A 19,392-nucleotide genomic window follows, 5' to 3' on the forward strand; every position below is an offset into this window, starting at 1 on the left:
TTGATTTACCAATACTCCTTTTTCCTTTGGTGAAAGAAGTGAAAGACTGATCCAACCCAACACTGTGATAGTTAGAGTGTTTTATTTCTGGCTAAGAATCAAGTGTATCATGGTAGGACGAAGCACAGGTAGGTAAGATATCACAAGATCAGATAGTTATCATTTCCTGATTTTACTACAGAAGGTGCACACGTCTAAGAATGCAGCTAATATGGTGACAAAAGGTTTCCCCCAAAAGCCAACAAGGAGTTGAAGTTGAAGTCAATGAGATTTCGTCGTCAAGGTGGAGTATGTTCGTCTTCTGTGACTTGAAATCTCTGAAGACCTCTACAATGTGTAAAAGAATGTACAAGGTTTTTACTAGGCTTTTGTAGAGACCGACCCAAGGCAATATAGGCTCATGGTGGAGTAGTTGCCCTATGTAAGGCATTATGGATTCTAAAGAAGTATTTGATTCCAGCGAGGAATTCTAGCTTCTAGTGAAACATCTGGCTTGTTTGGAACATCATGCTCGTTTTGAGCATCTGGCTCGTTGGAGCTTCTAGTGGAACATCTGGCTCGTTTGGAACATCAAGCTCGTTTTGAGCATCTGACTCGTTTTGAGCATCTGGCTCGTTGGAGCTTTCTGGCTCGCTTAAGCTTCTGACTTGTTTGAGTGTTTTGCTCGTTTGAGCATTTGGCTTCTGAAATTCACAGTAGTATGTTCTTTGTTGAAGGAACATCTGGCTCTAGTAGGAGCATCTGGTTCTCTGAAACAACAACATGTTCCTTGTTGAAGGTATATGACTGTTGTGTCTACATCAGCAAGGTGGGAGATGAATCTTGCATTTATCTGGTACTGTATGCAGACGACATGCTGATAGCTGCCAAACAGATGAGTGATATACAGAAATTGAAAAATCTGCTAAGTGTTGAGTTTGAGATGAAGGATCTAGGCGCAACAAATAAGATTCTAGGAATGGAAATCCTTAGAGACAGAAATCAGAATAACCTTTTCTTGTCACAGAAAAGTTACATCCAGAAAGTGTTGAATAGGTTTGGTATGTCATCATCAAAGCTTGTTGACACTCTGAGTGTTGTTAATCTTCCTTTTACCATGTTTGCTCATCAGTCTGAAGAGGAAAAGGAGTATATGTCTCGGGTTCCTTATGATAGTGCTATGAGAAGGTTGATGTATGCAAAATGGTCTTTACAAGGCAGATCTTGCACATGCAGTCAGTGTTGTGAGCATGTTCATGGGAAAACCAGGAAAAGAGCATTGGCTGGCTGTGAAGAGGATTTTCAGGTACTTGAAGGATACATCTGATGTTGGCCTCATATATGGAGGTGAGGCTCCGAGCCTGGTTGCAGGCTATTCTGATTCTGATTATGCAGGCTAATACTTCTTTTTATGGAGGTGAGGCTCCGAGCCTGGTCGCAGGCTATTCTGATTTTGATTATGCAGGAGATGTAGATAGCAGAAGATCGATGACTGGTTATGTGTTTACCTTGGGTAATTCTGTGATCAGCTGGAAAGCAACTCTGCAGCCAACTGTGACGTTATCAACTACTGAGGCAGAGTACATGGCTTTGACAGAAGCTGCTAAGGAAGGTATATGGCTGAAAGGATTGATCAGCGATCTGGGTTTGCATCATTATCAGGCTACAGTGTACTGTGACAGTTTGAGTGCGATCTGTTTAGCCAAGGATCAGGTCCATCATGAAAGGACCAAGCATATTGATGTGAGATATCATTTCCTGAGACATGAAAAGTGGATTCAAGTGAAGAAAAATAGGGACATCTGACAACCCTGCTGATATGTTCACTAAACCGGTTCCTTAGAGCAAGTTTAAACATTGTTTAGACTTGTTGAATATCTCAAGCTGTTAATCGCCCAGGTGGACGATCAGGCCTCTGATGAGGCATCAGGCCCCTGATGGGGCATCAGGTCCCTGGAGGGACATCAGACCTCTGAACATGCATCAGGCTCCTGATGGAGCATCTGGTCCCAGTGGGGCAATCCGGCTCGGCGAAGCATTTGACATCTGACATAGCATTCTGGCTCGGTGAAGCATCTGACATCTGATATAGTATTCTGGAAGCATCTGACATCTGGTATAGCATTCTGGCTTGACGAAGCATTGGACATCTGATACAGCATTCTAGCTTTGATGAAGCATCAGACATCTGATGAAGCAAAGGAGAACTCTGATATATTTGTCTGTTACATCTGTCTGGTGGAGAAGTCTGGTACATCTGGCACTGTGATCAGTGCATCCGGTACATCTGTCTGTTTTGGAGGATTCAAGTCAAGGTGGAGATTTGTTGGATATGACTTGAATTGGATTGGGCCCATAAATTTAGGCCCAATCAGATTAGGGTTTACTAGGGTTTTATCTTCCTATATATACTCTTGTTAACCTAGCCTCCATACATTCTGAAATCTCTGTACTTTCTCCAGTAATAAAATATGTCTCTTTGCCCATGGATATAGCCAACAGAAAGTGTTGGTGAACCACGTTAAATTTGTGTCTTGTTCTTTACGTTTCTATTATCTTGCTCACATCTGTTATAACACAAATAGTTAAATCCATTACCAAAGCTTCTCTGCAAGGTTGTACCTAATTACCATGGAATAGTGTGGGTGAATGGTGTGGTGGTTTTGCAGTACGCATTGGGCGTTGTACTGCGGGTTGAGCTTTGCTTGGGAGGCAAAGGTTACGCGCGTGGAGGTGGAGGTGGATTCAAAACTGGTGGTTGGTTATCTTACGACAGGGATAGGAGACTCCCATCCTCTGTCCTTCCTTCCTGGTACGGCTGTGTCATGGCTTCCTCACGAGGAACTGGATAGTCAGCTTTTGTCACATGTATAGGGAAGCTAACCATCTTGGTTCCACAGTTTGTTGATGGTATGTTACGTGCGGATGCTGCTGGTCATTCGTGCCAGAGACATATTCGTGTGTAATTGTTTTTTGTTCTTTTAATAAAATCGGGTCGTTTACCAAAAAAAAAAATGAATTGCACTGTATCACAAGTTAGAAACATCAAAGAGCTTCTTCTATCAGTTGTCGTCAAATTAATGTCTCGGTCTTTAGTTACCTAATGACTCGGTCTTGATTTACCAATACTCCTTTTTCCTTTGGTGAAAGAAGTGAAAGACTGATCCAACCCAAAACATGTTGCGACTAAAATATAAGAAAACGTAAATTTCTGTCCCACGGGAGATTAATAGTTTCGCCAACCAAATCAGTTCCAAACGTATACAGCTCTTAATTAGGTAATATAATGAAGGCACATTATTATTTAACACAAAACCATTCAAAATTAAAACCGAAGCGGTAAAAAAAAAGTTGCACTGTATCACACAAGCTAGAAACCCCAAAGAGAAAGAGCTCATATTCTTCTATCAGTCGTTGAAACCGAAGATAATCTTCTTACCGCAGAATCCGCCCAGATTCGATTTGGTCTCCAAATCATCTTCTTCTCCACCTTCATCTTCTTCTCCACCTTCTTCTTTTATCAGAAGGCTTTCTACCTTCGACCTGGAATATCAAAAAACCCTTGTTATCTATCTCTCCATGTATACCAAAAACGTCACACAAAACTCAGAAGGCAAATAGTTAAATCCATTACAAAAGCTTCTCTGCAAGGTTGTACCTAATTACCAAAAATAATAGCGTTAATCTTCTGTAGTGACATCAAAACTGTAGCAATAAGTTAGAAAAACAAATCTCCATAAGGAAAATTTAATTTACTTGGGTCGGAGAGGGTATGGAGCAATCTCAGCCACGTCAAGAAAAATCTTATTACCCTCCAAACTGAAACCATTCTTTTCCAGCGCCTAGAGTATACAAGATTTAGTCAGCAATAGTACTTTCAAATAACTTGTATATTTTTGATACTTTTCATCATTGCTATAAACTACTCTCACCATCTCTGCTTCGTTAGCAGAAGCAAACTCAACAAAGCCACAGCCCACATGCTCACCATTGTGGTCTACAATAAGTCGAGAACAAACAACTTCTCCAACATCTTTAAAGAAATCGATGCTGTGATAATGGAGGATTAAATATCAGTCATGAAAAACTTGCTCCGACAACGAAAGAGGACATTAAAGGTGCTACTCACATCTTTGGTAATTTAGTGTTCTTTGGTATTTTATCTTTGCAAGGGATATTGGAAACAAAGAGCGTCTTCCTTCTTGCCGCAACTTCCTGAATATAAATTACATATCAAACTAAGTCATCTTTCGACTTTGTGGCAATAGTTCTGTTATTAAACGCAAGCTTGACATATTTTGAATATAATAAGAACATGTACCTCAATAAAATCGAGAACTTCATCAAATCCTTCCACTGCCTCATCTTCTATCAGAAGGCTTTCTCGCCGGAGGTAGTCTTCATACCTAGAATATCAGAAACCCTTGTGATCTCTCCATGTATACCAAACAAATTCACAAAAAAAAACTCAAGATACAAATAGTTGAATCCCTTACCAAACCTTGTGATCTATGCAATACCTACAATTAACAAAAATAATAACGTTAATCACAACCAATGTTTACATAAACAAATCTTCATAACATGGAAAATCAATTTACTTGGGTCGTGGAGGATATGGAGCTTTCTTAGCCACAACAATAAAAATCTTATGATCGTGCAAATATTCACCGTTCCTCGTTTCCAGTGCCTACAGCATAAGAGATTTAATCAGCAACCGCACTTTCAAATAACTTAATTGAATATTTGTCATATGACTACTTAAATACTTTTAATCATTACTATAAACTATTCTCACCTTCTCTGCTTCGTCAGAAGAAGCAAACTCAACAAAGCCATCACCCACATGCTCGCCCGTGTCGTCTACAATAAGTCGAACATGAACAACTTCTCCAACATCTATGAAGAAATTGATGCTTTAAAACGGAGGAGAAAATATCAGTCATGAAAAGAGGTTGAAGGACAAAAGAGGAAATTAAAGGTGCTACTCACATATGTGATATATCAGATTCGCGAGAGAGACCAGAAACAAAGAGCGTCTTTTCTCTTACAGCAACTGCCTGAAATTAACAGCCAAGTGAGTTAGCACGACCCTAACGAGAAAGGACTTAGATTGGATAACAATAAAAAGTAGATTCATCCCAAGAATTAGACAACTTTCGACTTTGCGGAAACAGTTCTGTTATTATATGTCTAAGCCTGACATATTTTGAAGATAATAAGAACTTTGTGGTACCTTAACAAAATTGGGAGATTCGTCAAGTCCTTCCACTGCCACGTCCTCTTCTATCACAAGGTTTTGTCGTCGAAGATAGTCTTCGTAACTGAAATATCAAAAATCCTAGTGATCCCTCCAGGTATACCCAATACTTCACCAACTGTGCTCTTGATAACAAAACTCAAGAGGCAAATAGTAAAATCCCTTACCAAAGCTTCTCTGCAAGGTTGTACCTAATTACCAAGAATAAGAGGGAGGGTTAGTCTTCTGAATGGTATGACAACTTTACCAATAAGCTATACAAACAAATCTCCATAACATGGAAAAAAGTTACTTGGGTCGTGGAGGGTCTGGAGCTGTCTTAGCCACTTCAAGAAAGATCTTATGATCGTGCAAATATTCACCATTCTTCGTTTCCAGCGCCTACAGTATAAAAGGTGTAAACAGCAATCGTACTTTCAAATAACTACTTAAATATTTTTTTATCATAAGACTACTCTCACCTTCTTTGCTTCGTTAGCAGAAGCGAAGTCAACAAAGCCATAACCCACATGCTTGCCCTCGTGGTTTACAATAAGTCTAACACGAACAACTTCTCCAACATTTTTGAAGAAATCTTTGCTGTAAAGGTGGAGGACAAAATATCAGTCCTGGAAAACTTCCTCTGAGAAGGAAAGGCGGAAATCTAAGGTGCTACTTACATATGCAATATTTTAGTCTGGGGAGAGAGATTGGCAACAAAGAGTACTTCCTGAATTGAACAGCCAAGTGTGTTAGAACGACTATAAGAAGAAAAAGAATTAAACTGCATAACAACAAAAAAAGTAGCCGATTCATCCCAAAAATAAGTAATCTTTGTGGGAACAGTTGTGTTATTAAACGCCGAGTATTTCTTCGATAGTTCGAAGATAAAAAGAAGAGGTACCTCAACAAAATCGGGAGGTGTGCCATCTTCTTCTATCGGAAGGCTTTCTTGTCGAAGGTTCCTGGAAAATTCAAAAACTCTAGTGATCTCTCCATGTATACCAAATCATACCAAATCCTTGATAACAAACTCGAGGGGTAAATAGTTAAATCCCTTACCAGACCTTGTGTTCCATGCAATATCTAATTAGCAAAATTAAATAGCGTTAGTCTTCTGTAATGGCATCAAAACTCAAGCAATAAGTTAGAGCAACAAATCTCAATGACATGGAAAATAATTTTACTTGGGTCGGAAAGGGTATGGAGCGTTATAATCCTCTCTAAGAAATATCTGATAGTCGTGCAAATATTCACCATTCTTCTTTTCCAGCGCCTACAGTGGTATTTATCATAAGCAATACATTACTTTTCAAATTACTACTTGAATACTTTTTTCATCATAACCATAAAGTATAAACTACTCTCACCTTCTTTGCTTCGTTGGCAGATGCAAAGTCAACACGGCCAAAGCACAACTTCTTAACCAACTTGCGGGATAGTCGAACACGAACAACTTCTCCAGCATCTTTGAAGAAATGGAGGCTGTAAAAGTGGAGGGTAAAATATCAGTAATAAAAAACTTGCTCCCAGAGAGAGAAGGAAAGTGGAAATTGAAGGTTTGCTACTTACATATCTGACATAGTAACTGTGAGAGGGAGATTGCTAACACAGAGCGTCCTCTTTTTTCTTATGGCAGCCTCCTGAATATAACAGCCATGTGTGTTAGCACCAGGAGCAAAAGGAACAACGACAAAAATAGCCGGATTAAGAAAATATATGAATTTTTAAAAATTATACCTTCGCTGAGATTAGATTAGCCTGGTCAGACTTGTGCTGGAGACTATCAGCAAATCCTTTGGTTGTCAAAGAACAAGTTACATTAGCATTGGAATACAGAGTGTAAAGAAAAAAGTTGTCAAAGAACAAGAGGAACCGAGACCATCTTAACGTTACCTTCTCCTCGGATGTTTCCTTATGTTTCTTGAGAACGGGTTTGGTCGCCAAAACATCTTCAGGGTTTCGCTTACCTGAATGAAAGAAGAGCATCAAAAAGAAACAATCTCTTCAGCAAACATTAGATAAGAGCCAACCAAAAACAAACCCGATAAATTAGCTGTCGCCATGGAGAAGATGAAAAGAGCTTTAAAACGGTTGATGTATAATCCCGGAAGAGTCCCGTTGAGAGCAAGCCATGTATACAATTAACCCTAACTAAAAGTAACTGATTTGGGCTGGGCTTTTTATTGGACCTGATAAAAAGCCCAGCCCAAATCATCCTTCTTTCTCTCTGTTCCTTGCGAGGTTTGTTGTAATCGGCGTGAGAATCTCCGACGTGATTCGAGAGATCTGGCCTTGTTAAACCGAGAATTCGATTTTACTGATCATCATCAACTAGTGAGAATTTTCTAATCCACTAGTGTATCTGATTCATCTTATCCGACTAAATCCAAGTGATCAGTATGATTCAACCTAGGAACAACAACAACTTCCATCAATATGTACATTCCACACTTCAAAACAGCTGCTAAAAAACTCATCATTGTGAAAAAAAAAAAAAAACTCGAAAATCAAATCAAATCAAAATCGGCGAGCTTACTTACATGTATTTCTGAGTAGAAATGTCGCTGGCGTCGAAGTAACCATAGATCCCGAACACATCGTTCTCCACCAGAAACTGCTCGCGCTGACTCACCGTTATGATCGGGAACTCTTCCATCACTCCGCCGCGTCCGAGTCAGATTCACCGATTGAGTCCACTCCGGTCAAGTCTGAGTCCTATCACACTTTAAACGCTCTTCTAAAATGCCAATTTGGATCCGGTTTAACGCCGGTTCGGTTTTGTTAAGGGTACCGAAATTAATTGACCGCATAGCTGTTCGGTTCAGAAACAATTATCACGTTCCGGATTTTCCGAACCGTCACCACGTCTCCACTCTCCACCACCAAAGCAACCTCTACCTAAAAAGAGAAATTTGCAATATAGCCCTATATTTTTTAATTTATGTAAAAAAAAACCTGTACTAAAACAGTATGCGTAACAAAGTGAACAAACCACAAAGTCAGTAATGTGTAGACCAAAACGTCAACACAATTTCTACAAACGGTGTTGAGAATCTGCTGATTTGTCAGGCTCATAAGAGCGACAGCTTGTTTATTCAATTTGACTTTGACCGACTGTATTATGAAACTTAATTTTTAAAGTTCTTTCTTTTTTTACATTTAACATAGTCTAAAGAAACGACGTAATCAGAATTAAAACCATAGTAAAAAAAAACGCTTCAAATATGAGCATATGCCATGTGAAATGTGTGATTGCTAATCTGTTTGTCAGAAACGCTTCAAATAAAAAAAAAAAAAAATTGACAGGTTTAGTTTATACTTTTTAAAAAGGATATGGATTTGTTTAGAATAAAATAAAAGTATAGGGCTCGTTTGACAACTTTCCCATTTTTAATGAAGGGAATATTAATCGCGTACAAACGTCAAAAAGGAATTTAATAAAAGAGACTCTCTCTTTCTCTCTCTCTCTCCTCTTTGGCGACTTGTGCAGCAGCGCTTTAAATCCCTTTTCTCAATTCTCTCGTCGTCGGGTACCACCATAACTGTTTCTCTCCCTCCCAACATCACGCGGTGATATAGAGCGAGCGAGCGAGCGATTGTGTGAGAGAGTTCGACGTGAAATTTCAACTGATGGGAGCGTATTGCAACGAAGACCTAACTAGCTTACCGGGCTACTCTTCCGGCGCTCCGGCGAACGAGCTCCGGTTCAGCAAGCATGTATACGACAACGTTCATGGAAACATCTATCTCGATCCTGTAAGTGATTGATTTCTTTATAATCTTCCTTCGTTTCTTGTTTCTGTGACTCGTAATGGTTCGTTTGCGAGATAAGGAGTTCCCTCTGTAACTGTTTTTATTTTTTTTGACGGAGAGATTTCTGTGAAATTTCCGGTAGCGTTTGTTCTGGTTGTTAATCTGGATAATGTTATCGTCATCTCTAATTTTATCGCCGGAATTTATGGAACTGTCGAGTTATGGATTGGATTAGAGATTGTTGTTTATCGGAATATTTAACTGCTGGATTTTTGCTAGAAATCGAATTGAATCTTCTGTGATTTTCCGATTTTTGTATTTCTGCACTTGTGTGAGTTTTTTTCCAATTTAGTATGAGTTTCAAAATTCTCTAACGACTGTTCATACGTTTTCTATTGGCTTTAAATATGTAATCTATACTAATAGTTCACTTTTGGTTTGCAGCTTTGTTTAAAATTCATTGACACTGAGCAGTTTCAGAGGTAAGTTGTTGGATTGTGCTCACTTCCATGGTTATATTATTTTCAATGACTACTACTGTGTTCTGATTCTTTTATTCCAATTCCTTGTGGCAGGCTTCGTGAACTAAAGCAACTCGGTGAGTTCTTTCAACTCATGTTGCCTTCTCCTTTTGTTTAACAAGCTAGATGGTCTTGTTATGTCTAATCTTTTTTCTCCTCGATAAACAAGTATTTATTGTCATAATCACTGTATGAAATGCTAGGTTCAAATATAGAAAAATTTCATTGAAATCTTTTTATCCAGTATGTAAGATTATTTGCTTTGGTTACTCCTTATAGCAGCAAGGATTTATTTTTGTATGGTGGTTGCTTATCTTCTTTCTTTGAGAGAAAATTTTCTTGCATGGTTTAGGGGTGACAAACATGGTATATCCAGGAGCTGTGCATTCTAGATTTGAGCACTCTCTAGGCGTGTATTGGCTTGCAGGCGAAAATGTTCAGAAGCTAAAAAATTTCCAGGTATTTGGACATTTTGGACAAATGTCAGTGGTACAGTCACATTTTGGTTAAGTGTGGTAAGATTGTAATGTAGGTGCTTAAATTGTTATAGGGAATGGAGCTTGGTATTGACAATTATGATCTTCAGACTGTGAGACTGGCTGGTAACTATTCTTTGCTCAATGACTACATTGTTACTTGATAGAATTTCTGATATTTGTTTGTATATGTAGGACTTCTCCACGATATTGGTCATGGGCCTTTCAGTCATATGTTTGAGCGTGAATTCCTTCCAAAGGTCATAAGTGACAGTCAGTGGTATGTTTTCACATTCCTTGAAAAGATCAATGGCATGGCGTACTTGATATGATATAAGAACTATGCCTTAAATTTTATGGTTTGGTATCTATGGATTATCTCCAGCTCCTTATATGCCAGTTTTTCGTTGCAGGTCTCATGAGTTAATGTCTGTAAACATGATTGACCATATGGTTGATACACATCACATTGATGTGGATGCACAAATGCTGAAAAGAGTGAAGGTAGTTTTCATTCTCAAGACTGTTTAGCTCCTGTCAAATGACCTCTAGAATTTGAAACTGGAAACTGTGACATTATTTTCAGTCTTCAGTCTTTACAAATCTAATCAAATATTTCTTGCTTCCTTTCCCACTTTGCTGATAATTTTCTCAAATGTTTACTTAACAGGATATGATACTAGCTAGTACTGAGTTTTCACAGCTGAAAGTAAGTTTTATAACAGTCATGTACTCTATTGTAGTCAAACATGAACAACTACTTATGCTTTTGTCAATATTTACCGTTTTTCATAATATGCAGAGCAATGCAGAGAAACGTTTCTTGTATGACATTGTTGCTAATGGCCGAAACGGGATTGATGTGGACAAGTAATTCTATCAAATCTTAGTTGTATACTTGCCTGCAGTTTCTTTCTTCCCCTTTTCAGTTTCACTCATCATGATGCTTAGATTTCTTTGTACCTTTTTCTTTAGAAGTCAACTTTAAATGTATACAAAATTTTATAGGTTTGACTACATTGTTCGTGATTCTCGAGCTTGTGGACTGGGGTTCAATTTTCAGTTCCAGAGGTATTCATACTACTCTAAAGTCATTCCAGTTTTTGCTAATAAGGAAGGTGCTAATTATCAAATGTTTCTAGACTAACGGAGACGATGAAAGTCATTGATAATGAAATCTGCTATCCCGCCAAGGAATGTGAGTTTTGTCCACCTGATATTCTTGTATATGTCTTTGCTTCTGTCCTCTTGTATAACGGAGTGAATTTTGCAGATCGTAATGTCCACAAGTTATTTGCAACTCGAGCTGATCTTTATCGAACTGTCTACATGCATCCGAAAGTAAAGGTATTGTACCATTATCATTCTCTCTATTTGTTCTCTATTTTTTCTCTCTTTCCCACTTGTCTATTTCCATTCATTTGCAGGCGATAGAGCTTATGATAGTAGATGCCATGGTCAAAGCCAACAGTTTCTTGGAAATTACTTCTTTGATTAATGACCCATCTGAATACTGGAAGGTACAGTTCTTTCTCAGACGCAATTTTTTTTCTTTCTCAGTCGAAATTATTTTTGTCAGTTTTCATAGTTTTTATTCTCCACAAATGCAGCTAGACGACACAATCCTCAAAACGATCGAAATAGCTCCAGATCCAGAGCTTGCAGAAGCTAAAGAGCTGATACTCCGTGTTCGCAGAAGGCAGTTGTACCAAGTATATACAATTTCACCCAGTTTCTTCTTTTCTTATGCTTAATTAGGCTAAGAATTTCCCTTCTGAAGAAAGACTGATGTATGGATTTTTATTTGCAGTTCTGTAACGAGTATGCGGTTCCAAAAGACAAAATCGATCATTTCAAAGCTGTCACTGCTCAAGATATCATATGTTCTCAGGTTTGTAATCTTTAGCACTTACATAGAGGAAGACTATATCTACAGTCCGTTGCCATACTTAGATCGCTTTTGATTTAACAGAAACACACAAGCTTGACACTAAAAGAAGAAGATATCGCTGTTTCAAACGTCAAGATTGATTTGGCTCGTGGGAGAGAAAATCCTCTTGAATGGTAAACGAAGCACAAGTTAGCTTTTTGTTTTCTCAATTTCGCTCATTAAAATTCTAACCAACTTATCTTTGTGGTGGATCTGACTGACTTCTTCAGCATCAACTTCTTCAAGGTACATACATACATGAAAAGTCTATGTTCTTGATATGCAGATTTTGTTTCTCTAAATGTGTATAGAGGAAAACTTAAAAATAACGCAGAATCTCTCAATAAACCAATTGATTTTTATGGTGTCTACAGGATTATGATAGTACAGAGAAGTTTGTGATACCCGAGGACCGAGTCAGTCACTTGTTACCAACAACATATCAAGACAAGATAGTGAGAGTATATGCCAAAAAACCAGAATTGGTATGTGATTGTTATCATTATGAACCAACCCTCATCATCTTTATACATTACTGTTTCGAGTGAAGCACACGAAATAACTGTTAACGTTTGTGTTATTGGTTTGACAATATTTATGAACAGGTGGAAGCAGTTTCGGAAGCATTTGAAAATTTCCAAATGAGAACGTATGGAATCAAAGCTCAAGTGCACGCAACACCTGAGAAAAAGAAAAGGCGTATGATGTAGTTACGTGGCCGCAATTCATTTCATGGTTTTATTTTGGTTATTTCACGTCTAGGAACTTTTTATATACGGATGTGCGTACATATACTAGTATGCGTTAGACTCACGATCCCGAAGCCTTGGAGTTAGAGAGACAGCGACTCTTTTTTACACGTAAAGGAAAAAGCAAGGCACCTTTTCTTAAGATTTCGGAACCGTTTTAAACATTTTTTTTTTATTCACAGCTTTGCAGATTTATTATTATAGTCAATCTCATTATTTTATTTATTCATTTATTATTGACTTATTGGTCAAGTTTTAATAGGCCTTTAACGGCTGGTGTAACATATACTGCTGTCTGTGTGGTGGTCTTCAGGATCCTCGCACAGCATGATAATACCCGACGACACCCCAACATTACTTTTCTTGCTGATCGTTACTTAATTCCTTTGTACTAGTTGTTATTTTCGCATATCTAGCAACTATGCCAATGTATTATCCTTATCTATAGTCATTATTATCTTTTAGTTGTAATTGCGTTGCACATAATTATACTGCTCCTAGTCGAGTATGAAACTTCTTGTAACCAGTAAATTTTTTAAGTATTCCCTTTAATACTGTTTGGTTGCTTTATATATTGAAATATTTAACACTTACTTTTTCAGTTTGATATGATCTTTCCACACATTTCTATTTAAGAATAGTGTTTATATATATATATATGATGTAGCAACTTTTTTTTATATCAACTAAAGTATGTACATGGCATAGTCAACTATATATCCAGTTATATTAATTGAGAAGTATAAAAATCAAACTAACCTTATAAAATGTAAAAAAATTACATTATCATGCCATTGGTCTTAAGGCAAATGTTTATTTTTCAATAAAGTTAAAAATATATTAGACTAATAAAATCTTTTAAATAATTATTAGTTTAAAAAAAATTATATTCTCTCTAATTAATTATGGAAGAAATTTACTAATTAATTCTAAAATTATAAAACAAACAGAATTTTAAAAACTAAGATTTTATATATAAGTATACAATATGATTATTATAATACTATATTTGGAAGATTTTGTTAAGATTTTAAATTATGATTCTCCTATCATCTTTTTATTTACAAATTGTTTTGAATTATCATATAATACTTATAATTAAGTAAACTCTTTTCCTCCGGTTTGGGCAACCAATCTTGAAGTTATTTTCTAATTTAATGTTTGGTTGACAAAAAAATAATAATACTTATAATTAATAAATATGTAGATTTTTTTTGCATATGTTGTGATTTGAATTTTTAAAAACAAATATATATTACTCAATATGAAAAAGAAATGTTTGTTGGTAAAACTAAATTTATGTTGTTGATAAATTAATAAATTTTATTTGCTCACAATTACAGTATTATAATTACTACTTTAAAATATTTCACAAAATAATGATGCAAATACAATAAACCAAAAGTATAAAACTGTAATATACATCAAACAAATTAAAATACTATAATATTCTAGAATAATTATTATTCAAAAAGATGTATGTAAATTTACCAAACAATTACAATATTAAAAATAAATACAATCTCAGACAAAATAACTTTTTAAAACTAAATTTAACAATAATTTTTGGAAAAAACGTTGTTCATATCTCGTAGTAATAGTGTAACTAGATTTGGACCCGTGCTAGAGTAAGGGTTGATAATTTTTTATATATATTATAATTTTAGAATAAAATATAATTTATATGATTGTTTTTTAAAGTTCTTTTGGATAAAACATTATGTAACAAAATCATATGCTAAATATAATGTCTTGAAAAAAACACTTATTTTGTAAGTTTTATATTACTAATTTTGTAATTTTATGTATGAGAAATGGTTATGTTTGTTGTTTTTATTTTAATTTTTGAACATGTTTTGTGAAAGTGTTTTAACTTTTAATATGACCCATGCTTAGGTAAAATTTTATTTTTAACTGTAAAATAAAATCTCATAAACCACTATTAAGTGTAATAAATTACCAAGATTTTATTCTTTTTTATATCTAACAGTATATATTTTGTAACAATACATGGAATACTAAAGATTTTATTTTGGAAATTGTATAAATCATTGGAATATTATCTTTAAGAGGATTATTTGGGATATTCTTAAGTGTATTTATATAGCCTACAAATTGACCAATTAATCTATAACATTTTTTTGTAACCAACCTACATTTAATATGTAACATATTTTGTTGCCAACATATAAAAATTATATAGTCTACAAAAAGGTTGTGTACTTTCGTTTTTATTATATAGAGGATACCGCAAATTGATAAAGTTAAAACATGTAAAAATTGTTGGACACAACTTAAATTAGAGTTTGAGAAAAACAAAATAATTAAATTAAAATAGATTGGGTTCATATTAAAGTCCTATCCCATTTAGAAATATATATAGATTTGATCAGCTATATATAGTGGTTATGGTATTATGTTGTTAGTGGGTGGTATGGTGGTTTATAGTTGTAAATGATGGAAATATGCTATTTAGAGATGGGGTTTTTGAAAAGTAATTGAGAAAAATGAGCAAACCACAAGGAAACACAGGAATAATAGACAAAAATAACAAAAATTGAAATGATTATTATCATTTTACTTAATTTTTTTTGCTTTTGTTTATCAGCTTAAGATTCTTAATTATAAATATAATTATGTGGATAGCCTTAAAATCTTCAATGTAAAACTTTTTGTTTTGCTTAGGTGGAAATTATTGGAATAGAGAAAACTGTTGATAAGTTAGACTGTTGAGCTTACATAATATAGTACTTATTTCATTGGATGTATTTTTGAATTCATATCGTTCAAAAGCTTGCTGATTTTCCCCAGTCAAATATTTACTCATTTAGGTATTTTATAAAGGTCAAGATGACTAGTTTTGATCAATTAAAAAACCGAAGATGCATGACTAGTAAAATATAGATTCGAAGAGTTTAACAATAATAATCCTAGTCAATGCTTGTTCATCAATTTTCTGTATGATAAATTATTTACAACAAGATAAAAAAAAGCATTGACACACACATAAACAGATAAACGGAATTGCATTATAACAGAAATAAAAAATGTATAACAGAAGATATTTAAAAAAAAAAAATCCAAAATTTGATATTTCCTTCAAAATGTTTCACACTAAAAATGTATTTAAAAAAAAAACAAAAATCCTGTCAAATCCTCAAAATCCAGAAACTAAAAACAATTGAAAGACTATTATTAAAAATTCTACCAAACCAAAAAACAATCCAAAAGATATAAAAAAAAAGGCCTACACATACAACACTCTTGTGTGTATGAATGTACGTAAGAGAAATATCCAAAAGAAGAACAACAATTCTTCAAACTCTGTCCGTCCCTGAGGCTGAAATCTCAACTTCAGATGGCTTCTTCTCCTTTGGAGTTGATTTGTAGTACATGAAATACACTATCAACTGAGAAAGAGCCAACAAGGTCCCAGCCCCATTACTTGCCTGTAATTTTGTTTAAAATTGATCACACAATTAAAATCATAGCCATATAATCAAATTTTTACAAAATAAATATAAGTTTTTTTTTTGTTTTATTCACAGTAGAGAACTTACGAGGACGTAGTAATCGATTTTGTAGATGAGAGCATAAGAAGTCCAAATAGCAGCATTAACGAAACAGACCAAAGACAACAAGAATGGCATGTATTCAACACTCTTGGTTTTCACCACTTTAGCCTGTTGATTAACAAAACAAAGTATATCATCCATTAGAAACACAACAAAAAAAGAAAGAAACACAAATCGGATCAATAAGGAACAAGAGAGATCGAGATGGAAAGAGAGGAGCTAGACTCACAATGGCCAATGAAGGAGCTCCATACATAGCAATGTTGAAGACATCACAAATCACACCAACGAATGTTTGCTTAGCAAACTCATTCTTGATTGCAAAGAGCGTGATCAGAACAATACCCACAACAGCAACAACTTCAAGAGCTAAGAATGACACAATGTTCCTCTGCACAAATCAAAACACAATACAATTCAGAAACCACACGCAAACCATGATCAATTAAGAATTACAAGGTTAATTAACCAAAAATAAAAACTCACTCTAGCGTTCTTCTTTTGACCACAGTAGAGCAAGTAGACACCAACGTAGAAAAGCTCGATGACTAACCCAACACCGTTAATGGTGGAAACCAGGATACTGTCCTTGTGAACCACAGGGAGACCGTAGAACACCCACAGCATACAGTTCATGACCGTCGCTACGTAAGGCACATACGAAAACTCCTCCACTGACTTCTTTTTGAAGATCCTCCAAAACGTCTTCCTATTAATAGATAACCAAAAAAATCATTAGTTCCAACACAACAACACATCATCATATAATAATCTAATCATAGCTACACTAATCCTAGAAACCAACCACCACAACAATTCAACATAGCATACTATAGCGACACATTATCAAATAATCACCTAGATTAACACTAATATATACATATGGACTCAACCATCTATATACTAAACATACAGATTACGTTTGATCTCCAACTACATAAAAGATTATGATCTCAGTTTCGAAATAATAACAATTAGGATTATACATGTAATTAAGAGTTTAATAAAGAGGATTAAGGAGTCTTACGCTGGTGCGGCAAAGAGACCAAAGGAGATAACATTTCCTGCACACAGAGTTAAACCAAGAGAAAAAAAATTGTGTTAATCACATCGTTTGATCTCTTCGTAAGTATATCGAACGGATCAAGATGAAACATTGATCAACCATCACGACGAAGCTATAGCAAAAACCTCAAACCTCAAATCTAATAACATCGCACCATTTGAACAACAACAACAACGTTTATGTGATCAACGCATCGATGAAGCTAGATTAGAACCGCCATTAGAATCAAGCTCAACATCACACACGTACGATCGATTAAGCTATATATAGTATTTACGAATCATACATACAAAGATAGAGTCGCCATTACAATCAAGCTCAACATCACACAAACACAAAAACAAGAGCGATCGATTGGGGGAAAAAAAAATCACAATAATAACGGTTCGGATTCAGATCAACAGATGCAACTAAACGCCATGAAGAAGAAGATAAGCAAAAGAAATAGAAGGAGAAGAGAGAGATTAGTGGATACCGATGACTCCGATGATGAAACGAACTTGTTGAGCATCAACCATTTTGAAATCGCCGTAAAATGACTAAATGAGAGAGAGGAAGAGAGATTGAAAGAGATGAAGAGAGCTTTATTAAGCGAAGAAGACGAAGTGTAGAAGTAAACCTAATCGAGGGCGTTTGGGAATTGTGTGTGTGTTCTCTCTCTCTAATCTCTATCTTATATATAGGAGAGAGAGAGAGATTAAGATTAAGATAAGAGAGACGTTTCAGTCAAGGAGTCAATATTTCCTTAAACTTGGGGAATTATCAAAAATTAAAAATAAAAAAAAATTAATTACATCTATATTTTGGTTTGTTACGATCGGTTTTTATTTATTTACGGATAATTATAAGTTTTTTTTTTCTGTCTTCAATTTTCATTTATTAAGGCTTGTTCAACGTTTTAATTTAACATGTGTGTTTATTGGAAAATGATCTTCGTATTTTTAGGTTATTATCCATATGATTATCCAAAACTAGTAAATTTTAGTAATTATTTTTTTGACCAGATAATATCTTTAAAAGCTATAAAAACGCATTTACGGTGTAATTATCGGATTCTGCAAGAAAAAATCCAATAATTTGGTAAAACAAAATACATGTACCAATAATTTAAAAATCTTTGACTATGTAAATAAACTTAATAAACATAGACTGCATTTAACTAGCGTTTTTTTTTGTAATATAGTCTTAAGTTAAATATTGCCTTAGTTACATGGATAAATTTGAAATCTGAGTTAAAAAAAAAAAATTGTTTAATTCTTTCTCTGATAATTAAAATTGAAAAGATTCCAATCTGAAAATAATTTTGAGTGGTCGTGCGGTCAAAGTATTTCCGTTATAGGCCACGTCATGATTCTACCTCTGAAATTACGTATAGGTTTTAAAGCTGTGAAGGTAATTACGACATTCGCCACTAACAGCACAATTCACGACAAACACATGCAAAATCTACGAGCGATCGATGATATATCTCACGGACTTGCTGGCCACGGCATATAAACCGGATTGGTTTATTATTTCAATTTCATATCTCGGTTTTGCTATCCGATTCCGGTCCAGTAGTATATGCCAAAATTACAACTAACAAAAAAAATAAAGAAAGAAAAGAGTTACTAATTTACAGTACACAGATATATATAATAGATTTAGAACCAAAAGATTTGTTGTGGTCAACTAAACTCATCAGACACATTAGAGATTTAGAGTAATATAATTATATAGGAAATTATATACATTCTTCTCCAATGTTTTTTTCACAATATCCACATAACAAACATTTCTCTATATGATTAAAATTCAAATAAAAAGATTGGACACTGCTTTATTTTTAAAAAATCTATTAATAGTGAACGGATCAGGAGCACTTTCGTACGTACACATCTAGTATTTTTAAACCGCAAATCATTAGTGTGCATGCGGATGACAATACATTAAATAACTAATCTTAATTTTACTTAGTATATATATATATATATATTAATAGATTTTTTAAAAATTGAAAATCACCTCAATGTCAACCGCATCGACATTATAAATTTATATCTTCTTAACGTAAAAAATTAAATTTAAGAGATTAAAGAAGATACACCTAACTTTGTTTTGT

At 34.9% G+C, this 19,392-nt stretch overlaps 3 protein-coding genes across 3 annotated transcripts; 1 reads left to right on the forward strand and 2 right to left on the reverse strand.

Moving 5' to 3' along the window:
- Nucleotides 1–3,187: 3,187 nt before the first annotated feature.
- LOC104732808 (polyadenylate-binding protein 2-like) lies at nucleotides 3,188–7,877 on the reverse strand. The gene is made up of 22 exons (XM_087477411.1): nucleotides 7,802–7,877; nucleotides 6,959–7,188; nucleotides 6,791–6,861; nucleotides 6,589–6,703; nucleotides 6,406–6,494; nucleotides 6,281–6,304; nucleotides 6,123–6,183; nucleotides 5,899–5,948; nucleotides 5,701–5,818; nucleotides 5,532–5,620; nucleotides 5,407–5,430; nucleotides 5,216–5,303; nucleotides 4,972–5,039; nucleotides 4,778–4,895; nucleotides 4,581–4,669; nucleotides 4,476–4,499; nucleotides 4,301–4,385; nucleotides 4,109–4,194; nucleotides 3,912–4,029; nucleotides 3,736–3,821; nucleotides 3,614–3,637; nucleotides 3,188–3,522 (listed from the first exon to the last, which is right to left on the reverse strand). The coding sequence occupies exons 1-22, from the start codon at nucleotides 7,875–7,877 to the stop codon at nucleotides 3,387–3,389; spliced, it is 1,869 nt and encodes a 622-aa protein (XP_087333537.1). The 3' UTR covers nucleotides 3,188–3,386.
- A 742-nt stretch (nucleotides 7,878–8,619) lies between these two features.
- LOC104732809 (uncharacterized) lies at nucleotides 8,620–13,012 on the forward strand. The gene is made up of 19 exons (XM_087478041.1): nucleotides 8,620–8,977; nucleotides 9,419–9,456; nucleotides 9,550–9,572; nucleotides 9,848–9,954; nucleotides 10,046–10,097; nucleotides 10,167–10,251; nucleotides 10,385–10,475; nucleotides 10,642–10,680; nucleotides 10,774–10,841; nucleotides 10,980–11,042; nucleotides 11,114–11,169; nucleotides 11,245–11,318; nucleotides 11,399–11,491; nucleotides 11,582–11,683; nucleotides 11,782–11,862; nucleotides 11,944–12,035; nucleotides 12,132–12,147; nucleotides 12,276–12,386; nucleotides 12,507–13,012. Exons 1-19 carry the CDS (start codon nucleotides 8,852–8,854, stop codon nucleotides 12,609–12,611), a joined length of 1,422 nt encoding a protein of 473 aa, XP_087334167.1. The 5' UTR covers nucleotides 8,620–8,851; the 3' UTR covers nucleotides 12,612–13,012.
- Nucleotides 13,013–15,714: 2,702 nt separating this feature from the next.
- Nucleotides 15,715–17,950, reverse strand: LOC104732811 (bidirectional sugar transporter SWEET8). Its single transcript, XM_010452394.2, has 6 exons — nucleotides 17,767–17,950; nucleotides 17,253–17,289; nucleotides 16,712–16,934; nucleotides 16,455–16,616; nucleotides 16,211–16,333; nucleotides 15,715–16,099 (listed from the first exon to the last, which is right to left on the reverse strand). Exons 1-6 carry the CDS (start codon nucleotides 17,807–17,809, stop codon nucleotides 15,968–15,970), a joined length of 720 nt encoding a protein of 239 aa, XP_010450696.2. The 5' UTR covers nucleotides 17,810–17,950; the 3' UTR covers nucleotides 15,715–15,967.
- Between the last annotated feature and the right edge of the window lie 1,442 nt (nucleotides 17,951–19,392).

This window comes from Camelina sativa, chromosome 12, assembly GCF_030686135.1.
Source record: "Camelina sativa cultivar CO46 ecotype springtype chromosome 12, ASM3068613v1".
Classification (NCBI taxonomy): domain Eukaryota; kingdom Viridiplantae; phylum Streptophyta; class Magnoliopsida; order Brassicales; family Brassicaceae; genus Camelina; species Camelina sativa.

Coding starts and splice junctions, on each gene's coding strand:
- LOC104732808 (XM_087477411.1), bottom strand. CDS start 7,877: ATGGAAGAGTTCCCGATCATAACGGTGAGTCAGCGCGAGCAGTTTCTG. Junction 4,386..4,475: donor TGCATAGATCACAAGGTTTG/GTAAGGGATTCA, acceptor CTGATATTCTAG/GTATGAAGACTACCTCCGGC. Junction 3,822..3,911: donor CTGCTAACGAAGCAGAGATG/GTGAGAGTAGTT, acceptor TGTATACTCTAG/GCGCTGGAAAAGAATGGTTT.
- LOC104732809 (XM_087478041.1), top strand. CDS start 8,852: ATGGGAGCGTATTGCAACGAAGACCTAACTAGCTTACCGGGCTACTCT. Junction 9,457..9,549: donor GACACTGAGCAGTTTCAGAG/GTAAGTTGTTGG, acceptor TCCTTGTGGCAG/GCTTCGTGAACTAAAGCAAC. Junction 11,170..11,244: donor CTGCTATCCCGCCAAGGAAT/GTGAGTTTTGTC, acceptor TGAATTTTGCAG/ATCGTAATGTCCACAAGTTA.
- LOC104732811 (XM_010452394.2), bottom strand. CDS start 17,809: ATGGTTGATGCTCAACAAGTTCGTTTCATCATCGGAGTCATCG. Junction 17,290..17,766: donor TTTCATCATCGGAGTCATCG/GTATCCACTAAT, acceptor CTCTGTGTGCAG/GAAATGTTATCTCCTTTGGT. Junction 16,935..17,252: donor GGTCTCTTTGCCGCACCAGC/GTAAGACTCCTT, acceptor ATCTATTAATAG/GAAGACGTTTTGGAGGATCT.